This window comes from Suncus etruscus, chromosome 9, assembly GCF_024139225.1.
Source record: "Suncus etruscus isolate mSunEtr1 chromosome 9, mSunEtr1.pri.cur, whole genome shotgun sequence".
Taxonomy (NCBI): Eukaryota; Metazoa; Chordata; class Mammalia; order Eulipotyphla; family Soricidae; genus Suncus; species Suncus etruscus.
In genome coordinates, this window is record NC_064856.1 from 109,151,064 (window position 1) to 109,170,218 (window position 19,155).

A 19,155-nucleotide genomic window follows, 5' to 3' on the forward strand; every position below is an offset into this window, starting at 1 on the left:
AAACCTGTCTGCTAGAAGTCGCTGCAGGCCTCCTCAGTTTGCCACAGCCTAAAATAGGCATACATTTGGGGACTCAAGTTAGAACCATGTCTAACTCTCCTGCTGGCCCCTCAACAGCGTTGCCTTGTTTTAATAAGCGCAAGGGACTGACTGTACTCAAAAATTAATCCTGGCAGTCTCATGGGACCATATGGGATGCCGGGGATCGAATCCGCGTCCACGACGTGCGAGGCAAACGCCCTCCCTGCCTATCTGGCCCAGCGGCTCCTCACTTCCGGACCAGCCGGAAAGCGTCGGAGTGCGCAGGCGCCAAGAGCCGCTGGTGCCTATCTCCGCCGCGCCTGCGCAGTGGGGCCTCCGGGAGGTACGCGTGTCCCGTCTTAAAGGATGTACAGCTCGTTCTCGGTCTGCGCCGGCGCAGAGAGACACAGGAGCCCGGCTTCCTAGAGCGGCCTCGGCGCTTGCGCAGAGGGACGAAAAAACCCTCCCGGCGCCTGCGCAGAAGGACGAGAAGGCGGCTTCCCCGGAGCGGTCTCGGCGCCTGCGCAGTGGGAAGAGGAGCCCGGAGTCCGGGAGCGGTTCCTGCGCATGCGCGCTGCGGGCTCCGGGCCTCCCGGCCTAAGGCGGAGGAGCAGGCAAGATGGCGGCCGTGGTGGAAAATGTCGTGAAGCTGTGAGTCCCCCCAATTGCTCCTCTCCGGGGCCGGGGGGTGTGGGGAAGGAGCCCGGGTGCGGGGACTGTGCGGGCCGGGCCCAGGGACGACCCGGAGCGCCGAGGGTGCCCGGGAGGAGACGTGGCGCGTCTTTGCAAACTTGGGGCGCCCCGAGGGGGCCCCCGGGAGCAAAGGAGGCAAAGGACGGGGCGGGCCTGCTCGGACCCTCGGACCCCGGTGCTGGTCGGGAAGTGTCCGGGCAACCTTCTGGGGACCCCCCGGGCTCCCCCGAAGTCAGCACCCCACTAGGCCGGGTCTCCCGGGCTGCAGGGCCTGCCCGGCTTGGAGCCCACCCGCACCCCGAGAATTGGGCTGGGACCCGGGTTGGTGGCGATCGGGAGCGGGGGCGGCTCGGTTTGGGGCCGGGCTCGGGATTCTCGGGGTTCAGGGCCCGACCTGCCTCCTGCCTTTGTGTGGGGTACGCCCCAGTGCCCGTTTGCAGAGTCCAGGCTGCACCCCAAGAGTCCCTCGAGCCTGTCCTCTTGCTTACATGAAGCTCAGAAGATCCTCCTCTTCCTCCTCCTCCTCCTCCTCCTCCTCTGACATTGCCCATCTCACTACCTCTTGATATGTTGCTGCTGCTCCTGCTCCCCTCCTGGGCTTGCTACCCCCCAACCACCCCCCAAAATCACGGCATCTACCTGGGAAATCACAGCATCTACCTGGGGGCTCAATGATCGACCGGCTTAGGTTTGGGGGTGTCAGTTCATGGGACTCTTTCTTTTGGGGGGTCTTGCCACTCACCACCCTCTTTGTACTGTGCCAGGGTTTTTGCTGTGTCCAGTGGAGCAGGACTAGCTAGAGAAATGGGGAGAGATTTGTGCCCCCCCCCCTCCAATACCTAGACCCCTGTCCAGCCCTCTGGTAATGAGAAATCAGCTGCACCTCTTTTCTGGCTGCTGGGGCCGTGATCCTCAGTTGGCATATCCTTGTGGAACTTCCCTTTCAGAGTGGGGGGCCCCCAGTGCTCCCCCTGGGGGGAGATGCTTTTCTGTCTGCTCTTGTGCTTGAAGAGCGAGGGCTGGGCCACTAGGTCATCCCTGCTTGTTGTTTTTGTTGTCTTCTTGGGGGAGAGGATCTGGGATCACTCTGGCTCTGGGGACCTATTGGATCCAGGGGTTTGGACCCCGGTTGGCCCTTCCCCTAATACTGTCACTGGGGCCTTGCTCATCCCTTCTGGCTGTTGTGTGTTCATGTCTCTGAAGCCTCTGTCCTTCCCAAGCGTGTCACTTGGGCTTGAGAGTCTTGCAGGGCTCTTTTTAGGGAAAATTATAGAATACAATAACTTGGACTGCTGGCTGGTTTGGAAACCTTCTGAGTTAGGTAACAAGATTGGGAGCTTGCCTCCTCAAATACTCTTGAGATCCTTTCCCTACAATTGTTTGTTGGATTTGGGGGGGGGGGGTCAGGGAGACATACCATGCTGTACCTAGGGCATCCTTCTAGCTCCACATATAAGAATGATTCCTGGGGCTGGAGAGATATAGCACAACAGTAGAGTGTTTGCCTTGTATGCAGCTGATCCAGGCATCCCATATAGCCCCCAACCCTACCAGGAGCGATTTCTGAGCACAGAGCCAGGAGTAACCCCAAAGCGCTGCCGGGTGTGATTTCCCCCCCCCCCCCCAACAAAAAAGAATCATTTCTGTCTGTGTGGGAGACTGTAGAATGCTAGGGCTTGAACCCATGTCGCCCTACCCATTGTATTCTCTCTCCAGCCCCCAGCAACTGTTTTATTCCTAGTTCTTTGGGGGGGAGGGCATACCCAGCAGTTCTCGGGTTACTTTTGGCTCTGCGCCTGGAATTACTCCTGATGGTGCGTGGGGCACCATGTGGGATGTTGGGAATTGAATCTGGGTTGGCTGCATGCTAGGCAAGCGTCCTACACGCTGTGTTATGTATGGCTCCAGCAAACAGTTCTTACTGTTCGCCTCACCTTCTGAGGCCAACTGCATTTAGTTAAGAGCTTCCAGGGACCATTTCTCTCCATTCTCCCAAGACATTCTGGCCTCCTGGTTGTGACTTTACAGCCTCCGCCTGTCAGGCCCTCCCTCCTTCTCCTTTCCTTCCTATTTCCCAGTGTCACTTTCAATTCCCATCCACAGAGATGAGGGACAAAGGCTCCGCTGTGCTCAGCCTCGTTGATCCAATTCTCCTCTGTGAGGACGTGTCTGCCTCTTAAAGGCAGGCCCAGGGGAGCCTCTTCTCTCTCTTCGCTTCAGCACACTCAGCAACACTGGAAACGGGAGGTCTGAGCTGCAGCCACCCAACTTTGCAATGTGGCCGTCGTGGGGGTGTGTGTGATGAAGTTTGGGTGCATGGGTGATGGGATTAGGGTTGAAATACATACTATCTCCTTAAAGATCACTATCAGTCACTTGTAAACCACATTTCCCAAATGCAAAATTAAAATAGATGCACAAACAAAGGTTGATCAGTCTCTGCAGCTCACAGAGCCAGCGGCCTGCCCTGCCTGTGGTGTCTCACTTCTCTGTGTGATGGATCTTTTTCAGCTGCCGGCAGCTGGGTCACCATGTGGAAGTGACTTACTGTGGTCGCTCCGTGCAAGTGTGCGTCCAGGGCAGGGCTTGTGCTGGGGTAGCGCCCACCAGGCCCTAAGTGACCCCGGTCTCTCCTGCTGCTGGGCCCTCCCTCATGAGGGAAGGGTCAACACGTTTGTAGTCCTGCCTCTCCGACCTTCTGCAGATGAGTCTGGGACCCATGCGGGCCGAGAACGCTTTACATTGGCTCAGTGGTGCAGCTGAATCCGGCAAGTCAAGATGCCCCAGACACAGTGTGTCCTGGGGGCACCAGGGCACAAATCTTTTTTTTTTTTTTTTTTCTCCACCAATTTACCCCATATTCATCCACCCACACCCCCTGCCTGTATTTGACACAGGCATTCTACTTCTCTCAGTCATTAAAATGGTCATGGTAGTTGTTAGTGTTCTAACTACAGTCACCCCTCCTTGAGGTGAGTTTCATATTGTGAGCCTGTCCTTCTGGTCCTCATCTCTGGGCTTTTTTTTTTTTTTCTTCTTTTTACAAATTTCTGTCTTGAGTTTATTATGGTTGGTCAGATAGGGGCCTGGGAAGTAGCCCTAATGACTGGGGTGCATTCTTTGCATGCGAGAGACCCACTTTCAGTTTTTTTGTGTTTTGGGGCCACACCCAGCAGTGCTCAGGGGTTACTCCTAGTTCTGTATTCAGGAATCTCTCTTTGCAGTACTCTGGGGACCATAGGCGATCACAGAGTTTGAATCCAAATCATCTGCATGCAAGGCAAGCATCTGTCCCACTTACGACCTCTTCGGCCCCCAGGTTCAACTCTTCAGCACTGCTCAAGAGCAGCCCCCAAGAGCAAACTTTCAGAACCACCCAGTGTGGCCTGAGAAAGGGGAAGAAAGACTGACCATACACAGAATGTTCCATGGTGTGCTTAGCTTGAGCTCCAGTGCTAGAGTGTTCAGACCTTAAGGAGAAGACTCGTTCTTTAGACTTGCTCCTTAGAACTAGGTCACTCCTGCCCGTCAGGGTCCACCGCCTCAAATAAAGACTCCAAATTCGGGGCCGGAAAGATAGCATGGAGGTAAGGCGTTTACCTTTCATGCGGAAGATCATTTGTTCGAATCCCAGTGTCCCATGTGGTCCCCCGAGCCTGCCAGGACTGATTTCTGAGTGTGGAACCAGGAGTGACCCCTGAGCACTGTCGGGTGTGACCCAAAATACTTCTCTTTTGGGGGGCCACTTGGCAGTGCTCCAGTTACTCCTGGCAGTGCTTTGGGAACAATCTGGGATGCTGGAGATGTAACCCAACTCAGTTGTGTGCAGTGCCCTATCCACTGTGCTATCTCTGTGACCCCTCATTCAAGTACTTTAGTGTGTTTTCCATTGACTAAAATTAGGATAAATTTTATTGGTTGATTACGTGCCCCGTTGAAGATTCAGCGGACTGAAGGGTCAGGGAAAAGGTCAAAGTGTTGGAGTGTGCCATGCTGTGCTTGCCTGCTGCCTGAATTGGCACAGCGTGGTCTCCTGAGACAGCCAGGAGCAACCCTGAGTACTGCCAGATATTATTCCCTAAAAACCAAAAAGAGTAAACTTTAGAACATACAGGGACTGGAGGGAGGGAGAGAGGGAGGGAGGGAGGGAGAGAGAGAGAGAAAGAGAGAGAGAGAGAGAGGAGAGAGAGTGAGAGAGAGAGAGAGAGGGTGGGGGGAGAAGAGAGAGGAGAGAAGAAAGAGAGAGGAGAGAGAAAACAGTGAGTAAAGCTCTTGACTTGCAGGAGTATCCATTTGTGGCCCCAAACAAAAAGAACATAAAATTGTACTTAGGTCAGGGGCTGGAGAGAGAGCACAGCGGTACGGCATTTGCCTTGCATGTAGCTGGACCGTGGTTCAAATCCTGGCATCCCATATGGTCCCCTGAGCCTGCCAGGAGCAATTTCTGAGCACAGAGCCAGGAGTAACCCCTAAGCGCCACTGGGTGTAGCCCAAAAACCAAAAAGAAAGAAAAAAGAAAAGAAAAAATCATACATAGGGAGGCCGGAGGGATAGCATTAGGGAAAGGCATTTGCCTTGTATGCAGAAGGATGGTGGTTCAAATCCCGGTATCCCATATGGTCCCCAAGCCTCCCAGGAGCGATTTCTGAGAGCCAGGAGTAACCCCTGAGCGCTGCTGGGTGTGATCCAAAAACCAATATATATATAGTGCATAGGACAAACTTCTTCAGTAGTCTGATTTTCTTTTCCTCTGAAAACTTGCAGTTTCTTTTCAACTTCCTACCACGTAAGTGCTGCCATCCCCTAACAGTTCTCAACATGGTGCCATGTGTGCTTTTTGTCACAATCTTGTAGCTTATGTAGTATCAGTGTATGGAGCACTTTCTCTCCTTTCTGGGGTGAGTGGGAGTGTGGGACACACCCAGAGCTCTCAGGGATTACTCCTACCAGTGCTTTGGGGATCGACCATATGTAGTTTGGGGGGATTAAGCCAGAGTCAGCTACATGCAAGGCCTTACCCCCAGTACTCTCTCTCCTCTCTGACCCCACTTTTTTTTTTTCTTTAGAGGGATTGGAGTGATAGCCAGTTGGTAGTGCATTTGCCTTGCATATGGCTGACCCGGGACAGTTTCAATCTCTGGCATCCCATATGTCCCCTGAACCTTCTGGGGCAATCTGAGCGCAGAGCCAGGAATAACCCTTGAGTGCCGCCGGATGTGGCCCAAAAGCCAAATAAAATAAAGTGAGAGTATATTTTCTGTTTGGGGTCACATCCATGGTGTTCAGGGCTTACTCCTGGCTCTGTGCTTAGGGATCACTCCTGGCAGGCTCGGAGGACCACATTCGGGGCTGGAGATCAAACCCAGGTTGGTCACATGTAATGCAGACACCTTCCCCTCTGTACTATTGCTCCAGCCCTGATAAATATATTTTCAGACTTGTGGGGCCAAGCTGGTGGTGCTGGGAGGTTGCTTGGTGGACCTCAGCCAGTGTTGAGGGTCAAACTTGGGCTCTTGCATGAATATATATGTGATGATCATGGGTCATTTCTCTGCCCCTGCTGAATATGTTACGCATGTTCCCAGTTTGGATTTTAGTCCAAAGGGATAGGGGCTGTTGTCCTTGGCTTCTCAGAATCAGGAGGGAGAAATAGAGCGTCTAGTATCTTGCCTAGTCCTTTCGCAGGAAGCCCAGATGCAAGAGAGACAGTGTGAACACCAGGCTCTGCCCACTTGTGCTTGAGCACGTCTGAGCAGACACATGATGAAATCGTGTGTTCGTGGCGGTAATTTATCTGTCAAGAGCCTTTCCTCGTAATGGCTTCCTGAAGGGGCTTGGTGTCCCCCGAGGCCCCGTGGAGCAATGACAAAGAAAGAGACACACTGACGGTCCCCGGAGCCTCTTAGGGGAGCAGATGGCAAGAGCGAGGGATAGTCAGTACCCCGTGCTCTGGGTGCCCCAGCCCTGCACTTATAACCCCCCCCCCCCCCCCGTTGTTTCCTGCAGCCTGGGGGAGCAGTACTACAAGGACGCCATGGAGCAGTGCCACAACTACAACGCCCGCCTCTGTGCCGAGCGCAGCGTGCGCCTGCCCTTCCTGGACTCCCAGACGGGGGTGGCTCAGAGCAACTGTTACATCTGGATGGAAAAGCGGCACCGGGGCCCAGGTGAGGCTTCGCTCTGCTCCTCACCTGCTGGGCCCAGCACACGTGTGCCCCCGGCCCTGCAAGTGACTGTTTCCGGGCTCCCAGAGAATTGTCTCGCCAAGTCTCCTAAGCTGAACAACTCTCCTTTATTTAAAAATGTTTACTCATGGGGCTGGAGAGATAGCACAGAGGTAGGGTGCCTGCCTCGCATGCAGCTGACCCAGAATGGACAGTGGTTCGAATCCCAGCATCCTATATGGTCACCCGGGCTTGCCAGGAGTGATTTCTGAGTGCAGAGCCACAAATAATCCCTGAGCGCCACCGGGTATGACCCTAAAACAAAACAAAAGTTTACTCATGAGATTATATATTTTGGGGTCTGTTTTTGTTTTTGGGCCACGGGGTTACTCCTGGTTCTGCACTCAGAATTCACTCCTGGCAGATGTGGGGGACCATATGGATGCTGGAGATCGAACCCTGGTCAGCTGTGTGCAAAGCAAACATCCTCTTCACTGTGCCATTGCTCCAGCCCCCATTGGGATCCTATTTTAATCAGCTTCCCCTCCTCTTCCTCACTCTCCTAATCCTCTCTGCTGTGGAACTCACTTATGGATTGATTTCTCAGAACTAGGGAGATAGCACAGCAGTAGGGTGTTTGCCTTGCACACAGCCAAATCAGGGATGGTGCTTCAAATCCCAGCATCCCATATGGTCCCCCTTGCCTGCCAGGAGCGATTTCTGAGCACAGAGCCAGGAGTAACCCCTGAGCACCCTGGGTATGACTCCCCCCCCCAAAAAAAAAAAAAAAAAAGTCTTCTGAGTAATGAATAAATAAAGCCAGGCAAATCTTTTAAAAACAAAAGTCTTGATTTCTCTCTCTACTGCTCCCTTCCACAGGGTTAGCTTCTGGGCAGCTGTACTCCTACCCTGCCCGGCGATGGCGAAAAAAGCGGCGAGCCCACCCTCCTGAGGACCCCAGGCTTTCCTTCCCATCTATTAAACCAGGTAACGTGTGCACCACTCTGAGCAGGGGCTTGGCCTGTAGCAGGCACCTAACACGTCCCCAGAGATCCTACTGCTACAGGATGCAGTATAGGGGACGGAACAATAGTGCCTTGAACTTGTGGGTTTGATACCCAGCATCACATCTGGTCCCCTGAGTACTGCCAGATGTGCACAAAAAGGGAATAGTGGGGCTGGAGAGTTAGCACAGTAGTAGGACGTTTGCCATGCATGCAGCCGATTAAAAACAAAAAAGGGGGGGGAATAGGGAGACAGGTAAACAGAAATGAGGGTGCTGAATCAGCCTGGCCTCTTGGTCTGGTAGCCGGAGCTTCGAGGCCAGTGGCTGCCTCCGCCTCTGACCTGCTCTCGGCCTGCCTATGCCTGCAGACACGGACCAGACCCTAAAGAAGGAGGGGCTCATCTCTCAGGATGGCAGTAGTTTAGAGGCCCTGCTGCGCACTGACCCCCTGGAGAAACGAGGTGCCCCTGACCCCCGAGTTGACGATGACAGCCTGGGCGAGTTCCCTGTGACCAACAGTCGAGCAAGGAAGGTACGTGGTTGACACCGTGACTAAGAGAGCTTAAATGGAAACGACGCTTCCTCCTCAGAGGTCACCTGGTGAATGGGGATTCAGAAGCGGCCACTCGCCTATATGCAGGAGTGACCTCTGAACATCCCTGGGTGTGGGGGAGGGAGAGAGAGAAAGGAAGGAAGGAAGAATGGAGAGAGTGAAGGAGGAAAGGGAAAGAAAAGGGAAAAAGGGCCGGAGAGATAGCATGGAGGTAAGGCATTTGCCTTTCATGCAGGAGGTCTTTGGTTCAAATCCCGGAGTCCCATATGGTCCCCCGTGTCTGCCAGGAGCAATTTCTGAGCCTGGAGCCAGGAATAACCCCTGAGCACTGCCAGGTGTGACCCAAAAAAAAACCACAAAAAAAAAAAAAAGAAAAGGGAAAAAAAGCTGGGGGCCAGGAATAGCCCCTGCACTGTTTCTGCATCCTTCTCTAACTAGTGTGAGTTATTGGCCGGCCTCGCTGTTGCAGTCCCAGTCTTTCTGCCCCTCCCAGACCTCCTCGCCTTTCTCACAAAAGTCTTTTGGGACCTTGGCTCACAGGGGAAGCTGACCTGACCCCTCAACCAGGAAAGAGGAAATGGTGGGCCACGGGCTAGGGCGATGGCTCAGCTGACTGCAGTGTGTGTTCTGCGTGGAGGAGTCTCGGAGTGGACCCCAGGCACCTCATGCTCCCCTGAGCACCACTTGGAGCGACTTCAGGGTCCTGAGCCAGGAGTGACCTCTGAGAACTACTGGGTGTGACCCCAAGACCAAAAGACAGAAAAGAGCTATGGGCCAGGTTAATGGGGCTGAAGCACTTGCTTTTTTAAGGATGTCTTTGGGACCACACCTCACGGTGGTGCTCAGGGGTTACAAGGCTCTGCACTTGAGAATTACTCCTGCCTGTGCTTAGGGGACCGTTGGATGCCAGGGATTGAACCCGGGTTTTCTGCATACAAAGCTGATGCCCTTTCCACCAGACTGTCACTCTGGCCCTGAAGCACATGCCTGGGACAGATCCCCAGCATTGCCCAGAGCAACACCTAAGCTCTCTGAGCACTCCAGGAGGGCCAAAAGGTAGCAAGACATTTGGGCATTGGGCCAAATGCTCTTTGACCCCTATTTCACACCTAAGCAGAGCGGTTTTAAAATCCTTCCCAGCTGCCGGAGAGATGGTAGAGTGGGCAAGCCCCTGGCTGGGCATGCAACCAACCGGTTCAATCCCCTGCATCATAGAGGGTTCCCCAAGCCATGCCAGGAGTGCTCCCTCATGACAGAGTCACGAGGAAGGCCTGAGCCTCATGGGGTGTGGCCCAAACCCCTGACCTCTAAATAAAAAAGTGTTACCATGAGCTCTTGTTTGTGTTATGTTTGGGGGCCGCACCCGGTGGTATTGGAGATGGCACCTGGGCCTCCCCAGGCACAGCCCGCAAGCAGTCCTTTGAGCCATCTCCGTGGCCCTGGAGGTCCGACTTAGACCTTGGAAGTGAGGCTGTGGGGAAAACGCCAATAACGTGCTCTGCGGTGCCAATCTGGAGCCCTTGGTTACTTTTGGGTATTAAGGAAAGCTTTTGGAAAGCCTGGCGCTTGATTTGGCCGCTTGGAGTTGGCAGGCAGGCCTTTTCAGTGAGGAACAAGAGAGGCATGGTAGGAAGACGCAGGTTGGGAGCACTGAGGGCAGGGGACGGAGCGAACACTTCGGCACAGTGTGGAGTGAGGTCGGGGTCATGGGCTCAGAGTAGTTGCTCTTCCCTGTCCTGCTCAGCGCATCCTGGAGCCCGACGACTTCCTCGACGACCTTGATGATGAGGACTACGAAGAAGACACTCCTAAGCGCCGGGGCAAAGGGAAGTCCAAGGTGAGGGGCCGGGTGCCGCCTCCCTCCGGGCCAGGGTGCCCTTTGCCGTGGCCTCTGTCTTGGGAGGTTTGCAGCTTCCTCCAGCAGGGTGGAGGTCCTCGGGCCTGACAGTGGGCATCAGGGCATCCCGTTGCTCTTGGCAGGGTAAAGGTGTGGGCAGTGCCCGCAAGAAGCTGGATGCTGCCATCCTGGAGGACCGCGACAAGCCCTATGCCTGTGACAGTGAGTGCCGCGCCGCGGCGGGCGTGCTGCCTGGACCGGCTCCCGCTCAGGGTGTGAGAGGAGGGAGGCTTGTTCTCGCTGAGGGGAGAGAGCCTGGGCTCCCGTCCTGCCTGGCAGCTTGTCCCCCTGAGACCCCGCAAGGCTCTGGCCCTGCTGCTGGACGGGTGGGGCCTGCATGCTCCGGGCAAAGTATCTGCTGGCCGGGGGTTGGGGGGCTTCGGAGGGGGCACACACAGCGGACAGGTTGGCTTCCAGGGCCACCGGTCCGACCCCAGCCACGGCCCCAGGAGTCCGCCACCGAGAGTCTCCGTGTCTGTTCTCGCTCTCCCTTTCTCTGACTCCACTTCTGTCCCTCCGCTCTGGGAGCACCGTCGACGCTGGGTTGGTTTCTCTCTGGTTGGCTCCGCTTTCCTGCTGCCGCCGCTCCTGTCTCGAGTGTCCAGGCCTTCTCCTCATGACTTTTCTTTCTGTCTTTCAGATAGTTTCAAACAAAAGCATACCTCGAAAGCGCCCCAGAGAGGTAGCTCTCTCCACGTTCCACACTATTGGGTCTCCTGTCCCCTTTTCCTCCTGTGTCGGCCTCATTCCTGTGATGCTAGTGGGTGGGTGGGGGGAGCAGGGGTGTCTGTCGGACTCTCTTCCACACCGTTTGTCTTCCAAACCCCTTTCCCTACCACTTGTCTCCCAGACTCGGTCCGGGGCTGCGGGGGCCCACTGCATGGGGTGGCCTCAGAAATGGTATGAGGAATCCACCACAGACAGGTCCCCCTGCTCGCCCTTCCCCAGACAGATACTTGATGGCCGGCCAGTGTTCCTGCCGCCTCCTCCCCTGTTCTGGTGCCCCTTGCCCCTTACACACTGGCCCCCTTGCTCTTGGTGTCACTCAGGATCTCAAGATGCCTCTTGGGAATCTGCTCTTCTTGCTGGTCGGTGGGGGCTAGGCAGGCATCGATTGATGTGGGAGTCTTTAGGTTTCTGGGGCGGCATGCTGATTCATCAAACTCAGTTGTGGGTTTATCCCCAGCCTTTATCCACATCAGCAGATGTGGGTTCTGGGGTGGATTAGGGGTACCGTGAGCTGTCCACATTGACTAAGATAGAAAAGTGACTTTTCCCCATTCCTGCAAGACCACAGTGAAGTCTCTTTCTTTCTGAGCTCCCACCTATTCTGGGAGCAGGTGGAATGGGTCCGGGCTCTACCCCTAGACAGCCAGTATGCAAGGAGAGAGGCAGGGTGGGGGTGTCCCTGTGAGAGGCCCCATCTGGACAGGCCACGGAGGGGTGGGAGCGGCACCTTGGATCCTGACACTTTTCCTGTGTCTTCTCCCCACCCAGTTTGCGGAAAGCGTTACAAGAACCGGCCGGGTCTCAGCTACCACTACGCCCACTCGCACTTGGCCGAGGAGGAGGGCGAGGACAAGGAAGACTCGCAGCCGCCCACCCCTGTCTCCCAGCGCTCTGAAGAGCAGAAATGTAAGCGGGCCGCTGTGCAGGGTAGGGCTGCTGGGTGGCCCTGCTGCCTCGGGGGTCTTCAGAGTTCTCTCTCTCGCTCTCTCTCTCTCTCGCTCTCTCTCTCGCTCTCTCTCTCGCTCTCGCTCTCTCTCACTCTCTCTTACTCTCACTCTTTCCCCTTCTCTCCCTCTCTTCCCTCTAGCTAAGAAGGGCCCTGACGGACTGGCCCTGCCCAACAACTACTGCGACTTCTGCCTGGGGGACTCCAAGATCAACAAGAAAACCGGGCAGCCCGAGGAGCTGGTGTCCTGCTCCGACTGTGGCCGCTCAGGTACTTCCACACCACAGCCAGCACTCCTCCCCCAGGCTGCCGTGGTGCCCCCTCGTGCCTGTTTGACTCACTGATCCCCCACAGGGCACCCGTCCTGCCTCCAGTTCACCCCGGTGATGATGGCAGCAGTGAAGACCTACCGCTGGCAGTGCATCGAGTGCAAGTGCTGCAACATCTGCGGCACCTCTGAGAACGACGTGCGTACCCCCCCATACGCACGCACCTCCTGCACCCCTCCCCAGTGTCCCCGCGGATCCCAAGGTGGTTCGGCAGGAGTTAAGAGCGTGCATTTGCTTTGGTGCCACCTAAGCTAGAGGGGAGAGGTCCAGGGAGTCCCGGCCCTCTCAACATTCCCAGTCAGAAATAGTGAGCACAGAGCTCAGTGATATTTCCCTGAAGTGCCATGAGAAAGAGGCGGCGGCAGGGGGCCAGTCACGGGATCCAATGGCCAAGTTAGGTGGTCAGCGCCTTCTTAGAGGTGCTCCAAAGGGCCCTCCCTCTAAGCAGCATGAGCAGCGGTCTGCGGCCCACAGTGGGGCCTGCTGTGTTCCCAGAAGCTGCCTGCTTGGATCAAGGGGCTGCTCTGTGCAAAGAGGAGGCCCTGGTCAGCGGGGGTGGTGGTGCTGGTGTGGTGTCATGTGCCTGCCTGCTACCCTGCCCTGCCCCTCCCAGAAGCAGCCACAACCTCCCTGTGAAGAGCCACTTCTTTCCTCCTCTCTCCAGGACCAGCTGCTCTTCTGTGATGACTGCGACCGCGGCTACCATATGTACTGCCTCACTCCGTCCATGTCGGAGCCCCCTGAAGGTAAGCACTGACTCCCCGGGGGGCCTGGAGCACACATCAAGTCAGTTTTCCTAGTGGATCTGGATTCCAGACTCAGGACTCCCAGGGTCAGAGAGAGTGTGTTTGCCCTGCCTTCCTCTGCTCAGTAACTACATACGATCACCTGCACACTGTGGGTGTGGTCTAACAGTCCTCCCAAAAATAAAACAAGAAAACAAAAGTGTTGGGGCCGGAGAGATAGCACAGTGCTAGTGCATTTGCCTTGCATGCAGCTGACCTAGGTCGGACCATGGTTTGATCCCCTGGCATCCCATATGGTCCCCCATGCCTGCCAGCAGCAATTTCTGAGCGCTGCCGAGTGTGACCCAAAAGCCAAAAAAAGAAAAGAGAAAACAAAAGTGGATGAGTTGGGGAGTTGGCACCTGGTAGTCCCTTGGTTCAGAGGCTTTTATTGCCTTTTAGCTCACGGATGTCACACATACACATTATCACCAGGCACTGGACAGGTCTTGTGTCGACTTGCTGGGAGAGTGGCTGGTTTCGCTCCGTCCCGTGCAGTAATTCAGTCATCACTCATCTGGCAGAACACTCTGGCTCCAGCCCCCAACTGACAGACACTGTGCCTGGGGTTCTTCTCCCTTTCCTTTCAGGGAGGACCCCGAACCATAGCGTGCACCCCACTCCACTCGCTACAGCATGTGTGATGGTGTGTGTGCTTAGGCTAACTTCACTGACACTAGGAGAGTCACAGACAATTGGTTGACTGGGCTCGAGCGATAGCACAGAGGCAAGGCGTTTGCCTTGCATGCAACCAACCCAGGATGGACCAAGGTTTGATCCCTAGCATCCCATAGGGTTCCCAAGCCTTCCAGGAGTGATTTCTGAGCGCAGAGCCAGCAGTAACCCTTGATCGCCATCAGGTGTGGCCCAAAAAAAAAACAAAACAAAAAAGAAAAGAAAAGTTGGTTCACTTGGCCACAAAACTTGTAGCCATAATGCTCTGTCAAAGCCCCTCTATAAAAATTTAGGGTCAGTGTATGATACCAGAGTTAATGCAGTTTAAAATTACCATAGGGGCCGGAAAGATAGCATGGAGATAGGGTGCTTGCCTTGCATGCAGAAGGACGATGGTTCGAATCCTGGCATCCCATATGGTCCCCCGAGCCTGTCAGGAGCGATTTCTGAGCGTAGAGCCAAGAGTAACCCCTGAGTACTGCCAGGTGTAACCCCCCAAAACAAAAATAACCCTGCGTCACTTCCAGGGGTCACACCTAAGCACAGAATCCCTGAGCACTGCTGGGTGTGGACCCCTTACCCTCTCTGCTAAGAGAAAAGTATTTTGGGGGCCGGGCGGTGGCGCTAAAGGTAAGGTGCCTGCCTTGCCTGCGCTAACCTTGGACGGACCGCGGTTCGATCCCCCGGTGTCCCATATGGTCCCCCAAGCCAGGAGCAACTTCTGAGCACATAGCCAGGAGTAACCCCTGAGCGTTACTGGGTGTGGCCCAAAAAACCAAAAAAAAAAAAAAAAAAAAAAAAAAAAAAAAAAAAAGAGAAAAGTATTTTGGAAGTCGAGCCAAAGAGAGTCTTAGAGGTTTAGAGCCCATACGAAGCATAGGGGGAAGCATTGGGTTCTTCTCCAGCATTGCATGAAGTGCAGGTCAAGAGCCCCCATCCCACAAAAAATGAGTGTAGGGTGGAGCAAAAGCAATGGCACAGTGGGGAAGACGTTTGCCTTACACACGGCTAATGCAAGTTTGATTCCCAGTATCCCATATGGTCCCCCAAGCCTGCCAGGAGTGCAAAGCCAAGAGTAAACCCTGAATACTTTTGGGTATGGTCCCAAAAATGTTGGGGTACTACCAGGGAAGAACTTGCATAACCATAGCTGTTGTCACCAAGGAATTGGCGGCACAGGGTGGAGGTTCAGTAGTGAACCCCAATACAGAGGAGTAGAGCGACTAGGGTGTGTCTTGCACACGGCTGCCCTAGGTACAACCCCGGTACCTCGTTTGGTCCCTGAGCCTACCAGGAGTCAGCTCTGAGCACAGCAGGTGTAGCCCAAATTCAAGTAAAGCAAAAACAAAAAATCCCCATCCAAACGCCTAGACAGGGCCCAGGTTGACAGCACAGCAGACGGGGCTCTTGCTTGCCCTGCATGTGGCCAACCAGGTTCGAGCCTCAACATCCTGTATACCCTGAGCCCTGCCAGGAGTAATTCCTGAACACTACCGGGTGTGCCCCCCAAAAAAAACGCCAACAAATTAACAATCAAAAAATTTTCTTTTTTGATTTTACGGGCCACACCCGTTTGGTGCTCAGGGGTTACTCCTGGCTAAGTGCTCAGAAATTGCCCCTGGCTTGGGGGAACTATATGGGACGCTGGGGAATAGAACCGAGGTCCTGATCCTTGGCTAGCGCTTGCAAGGAAGACACCTTACCTCTAGCACCACCTTGCCAGCCCCAACAATCAAAATTTTATATTAACCATAGAAGCCCTTGGTGCTGACTTGAGGGGTGTGTGCAGTGAAGACATTAGAGGGTCCTTGGGAGGGTCAGAGGGTCAGCGCTGCCCCCAGGGCCAACTCCCGCGAGTATATGCCTTTTACTGAGGTTGAGGACGCACCCATTTTCAAGAGAGGGTCTTCCTTTTCCTTTTTGCTTTTGGAGCCATTCCTGGCTGTTTTCAGGGGTCCCTCAGCAGTGCTCAGGGACTGGAGCATAATAAATGCTAATAAGTGTGAGGTGATTTTTCTGGGCTGGGGTTGAGAGTATAGCAGATAAGGTGCTTGCCCTCCACATACCCATCCTGGCTTGGGTCCCTGGCACCCCACAACCCATGTGATTCCCTAAGCACAGCCAAGGTTCCTCTTGTAAGGAGGTGGTTTCCCCTTTTATAACTTTATTTATTAACTGATTGATTAGTTGTTGGGCCACACCCAGCAGTGCTCAGGGGTTGTTACTCCTGGCTCTGCACTCAGAAATCACCCCTGACAGGATGGGGGACCATATGGGTGCCGAGAATCAAACTGGGTCTCTCCCAGATTGGCCGCGTACAAGACAAACGCCCTACGCCCTATTGCTGTGTTCTCTCTTTGGTCCCCAGAAGTTGTTTCCTGACAGCTCCTGGTACTACACTAGTGGGCCTGGTCTGGTTATCGTAGCTTACCCCCCCCCCCCCCCGGCTCATCTCCCTGGGCTCTGCGTGAGCACTTCATGAAGGGTGTAATTCAGCGGGCTTTTCTAGAAAGCTGGCTGTGCCCATAACATGGTTCCCCTTGCCTCGCGATGGCGAACCTGTGGCACTCGAAGGCCTTGCAGCTGGCACTCGGGAAGGTCCTCAATATATGCGGTGTGTGTCACATAGTTTTTAGATATAAAATCTTTAAGGTTTAATTGACGTGCTGGCACTTTTGAGGAAATTCTTTGGTTTTGTGCGGCAGTTTGGGCACTCGGGCTCAAAAAGGTTCGCCATCACTGCCCTAGCCTGAATCACCAGGAGTGGGCGCCACTATTTAAAAAAGTTGGGGCCCGGGGCAAAACCACAACTTGTAGGGAGTTTGCCTTGCATGAGGCCGACCTGGGTTCGATCCTCGGCATTCCATGCGGTCCCCCAAGCACTGCTAGGAGTGACTCCTGAGCACAGAGCCCCAGATAACTTGAGTGCATGTGGTGTGACCTCAAAACTTCTTAGTTTGGTTTTTTTTGGTGGGGTCACACCTGGCAGCACTCAGGGGTTACTCCTGCTCAGAAATCACTCCTGGCAGACTCGGGACCATATGGGATGCTGGGATTCGAACCACCCACCTTCTGCATGCAAGGCAAATGCCTAACCTCATGCTATCTCTCTGCCCCCCCCCCCCTTTTTTTTTCCCTAAAACTTGAAAAGAAAGTTGGGCTGGAGAGAGACTCCAAGACAGCTGCCCTCTCTGTGGCTGGTGCCAGTATGGGATGTGCTTGTGGGGCTGTGGGACCAGGTCTGGGTTGGGGAGCCGCCCTGACCCCGTCCTTGTCTCTGTCTCCGTAGGAAGCTGGAGCTGCCACTTGTGTCTGGACCTGTTGAAGGAGAAAGCGTCCATCTACCAGAACCAGCACTCCTGATGGGTGCCCCGCTCCCCACACCTAGGCTCCCCTCTTCCTCTCTCATCTTTCATCCCCACCTTGCCCTTCTTCCTCCTCTTTCATCAGTCCAGAGAACCTTGGGGTGGTCGTGCCAACCTGCCTTTGGCAGCGGCAAACTGAGGTGGCAGCTGTAAGTGCCCAAGGGGAGAACACACTGGGCACTGCCCCAAGTTATCTGGGCATTGCTTCTGGGCTCCCCAGAAGGGCATTCACTCTGCCTGCCTCAGGCCCGGCCCCCGAGAAAGGGTGGGAGAGCAGCGCACCTCCCTTTCCTCTGCCTCCATCCCGTCGACCTGGGCTGTCAATCCAGGCAGGGCAAGCAGGCCCAGGCCGTGCCCGCAGGTGCCCCTCGCCCACTGTGCTGCTTACTCAGCCTCGGCTCTGCCGCCTCCCCAGCTCACTGCAGCCCTGCGGTCTGCTCCCTAGGATCCTTGGCTGGGCCGGGATGCTCTGGGTCACCCCTGGCTCTGCACCTCCACCCCCGCAGGGAGCAGTAGCTTCATCAGACTCCTCCTGCTCACCTGGGTCGCGCTCACAGGCGACCGCAGCATTTGCCACCTTGGAACTTGCTATCTTCTGCCCTTCTCCTTATTCCTTGGGCTTTGTGGGGATGGGGGAACGTCGGGGCCAGGGCAGCGACTAGGGGGGCCACAGGGAGATGTTGGATAATGTGCCTGTTTTTTAACTCGATGAAAAAGCCTACCTCCGAAATCCCCTTTTCGTTCTTCCTGGACCCGGGCGTTCAGCTCCTGCCCGTAACCCAGTGGGAAGTTCCGCTGGCTCCTGGCTCCCAGAAGCGCCTGGACGGCGCCTTCTTCCCTTGCACACTCGAGCAGCTGGTAAGGCCTCGCACCCCGGTTCCATGTTCCGCCTGGTAACACTGACAAAGTCGTAGGGGTCAGTCCTCCCAGCGCCCCCTGGAGCGGCGTGCCCTCAGCGATGGCCAGGCCCTCATTCACTCGTTGCTTTGGAGTTGAAGTGTCTTTTTCTTTCTTTCTTTCTTTCTTTGGTCCCTGTACTCTACATTAGTACAAATAAACGTTTTTACACAGAGCCCCGCTGGGTGCTTTCACGCCGGCTGGGTCAGCTGCCTCTGCTGGGGACACTGACCTGTTCGCTGTGAATTGGCTTAGTGGAGGGGTCAGTGGTTGTTTTGTTCTTTTTTTAGTGTTTTGAAGTACTGTTTCTCCCCCCTAAATTTTTCCCTGAAGTCCAGTATGTATAGCAGATATAAACTCGGATATTTTGGTTAATTTCTTGCACAAATTGAAGATAATATCAGCATCTTGTGGGAACCTAGTAGGCAGGAGAGACAACAGTACAGAAGAAAATTGCTAACCTTGTGGGGCCAGAGTGATAGCACAATGGGTAGGGTATTTGTCTTGCATGCCACCTGGGTTTGCTCACCAGCGCCCCATGGCTGCTAGGAGTGATCCTGAGCAGAGCCAGGAGTAACCTCTGAGCATTGCAAAACCCAAAACTAAATAAATAACTGCTAACCTCGCATGTAAATGAACCAGCTTCAAATCCCACAGCACCACCAGGGATCATTCTTGAACACCCTTGATGTGGGACCTGGCCCCCAACAAAACCAAAAACTGAAGTATTTAGACTGCTATGAAACCTGGTTAAAACCACCGCTCATCCCAGTATGGCTTGATTTGGAGAAAACTCAGCTGCATTTGGTAACATGTATGGCACTTGACCGCCCTGCAACTTGACATCCTTGAAATGTGCCTGGCTTGATTATCTAAAGGTAGAAGGGAAAGAACACCCTGCTGAATGGGAAGGGGGCCTGAGGGGCAGGGCTGGGTTGCCGGTCTGCCTGCCTGGCACACCTGGGCACTGGTGCTGAGTGAGCTCTGCCCTCGGACTCGGCTTCCCCTCCCCAGGTGTGCTTCAGGAAACGTTTCTCAAAGTGTTTAAAAGCGGACATTAATTGGACGGAGCTCCTTAAGTACCCTTAGCGATTT

At 54.7% G+C, this 19,155-nt stretch overlaps 1 protein-coding gene across 1 annotated transcript; it reads left to right on the forward strand.

Moving 5' to 3' along the window:
• The first annotated feature begins 562 nt into the window (after nt 1-562).
• DPF2 (double PHD fingers 2) lies at nt 563-18,235 on the forward strand. The gene is made up of 12 exons (XM_049780130.1): nt 563-672; nt 6,721-6,881; nt 7,758-7,865; nt 8,253-8,416; nt 10,182-10,274; nt 10,418-10,496; nt 10,975-11,016; nt 11,832-11,969; nt 12,151-12,279; nt 12,364-12,476; nt 13,003-13,084; nt 17,088-18,235. The coding sequence occupies exons 1-12, from the start codon at nt 641-643 to the stop codon at nt 17,159-17,161; spliced, it is 1,215 nt and encodes a 404-aa protein (XP_049636087.1). The 5' UTR covers nt 563-640; the 3' UTR covers nt 17,162-18,235.
• The last annotated feature ends 920 nt before the right edge of the window (nt 18,236-19,155 follow it).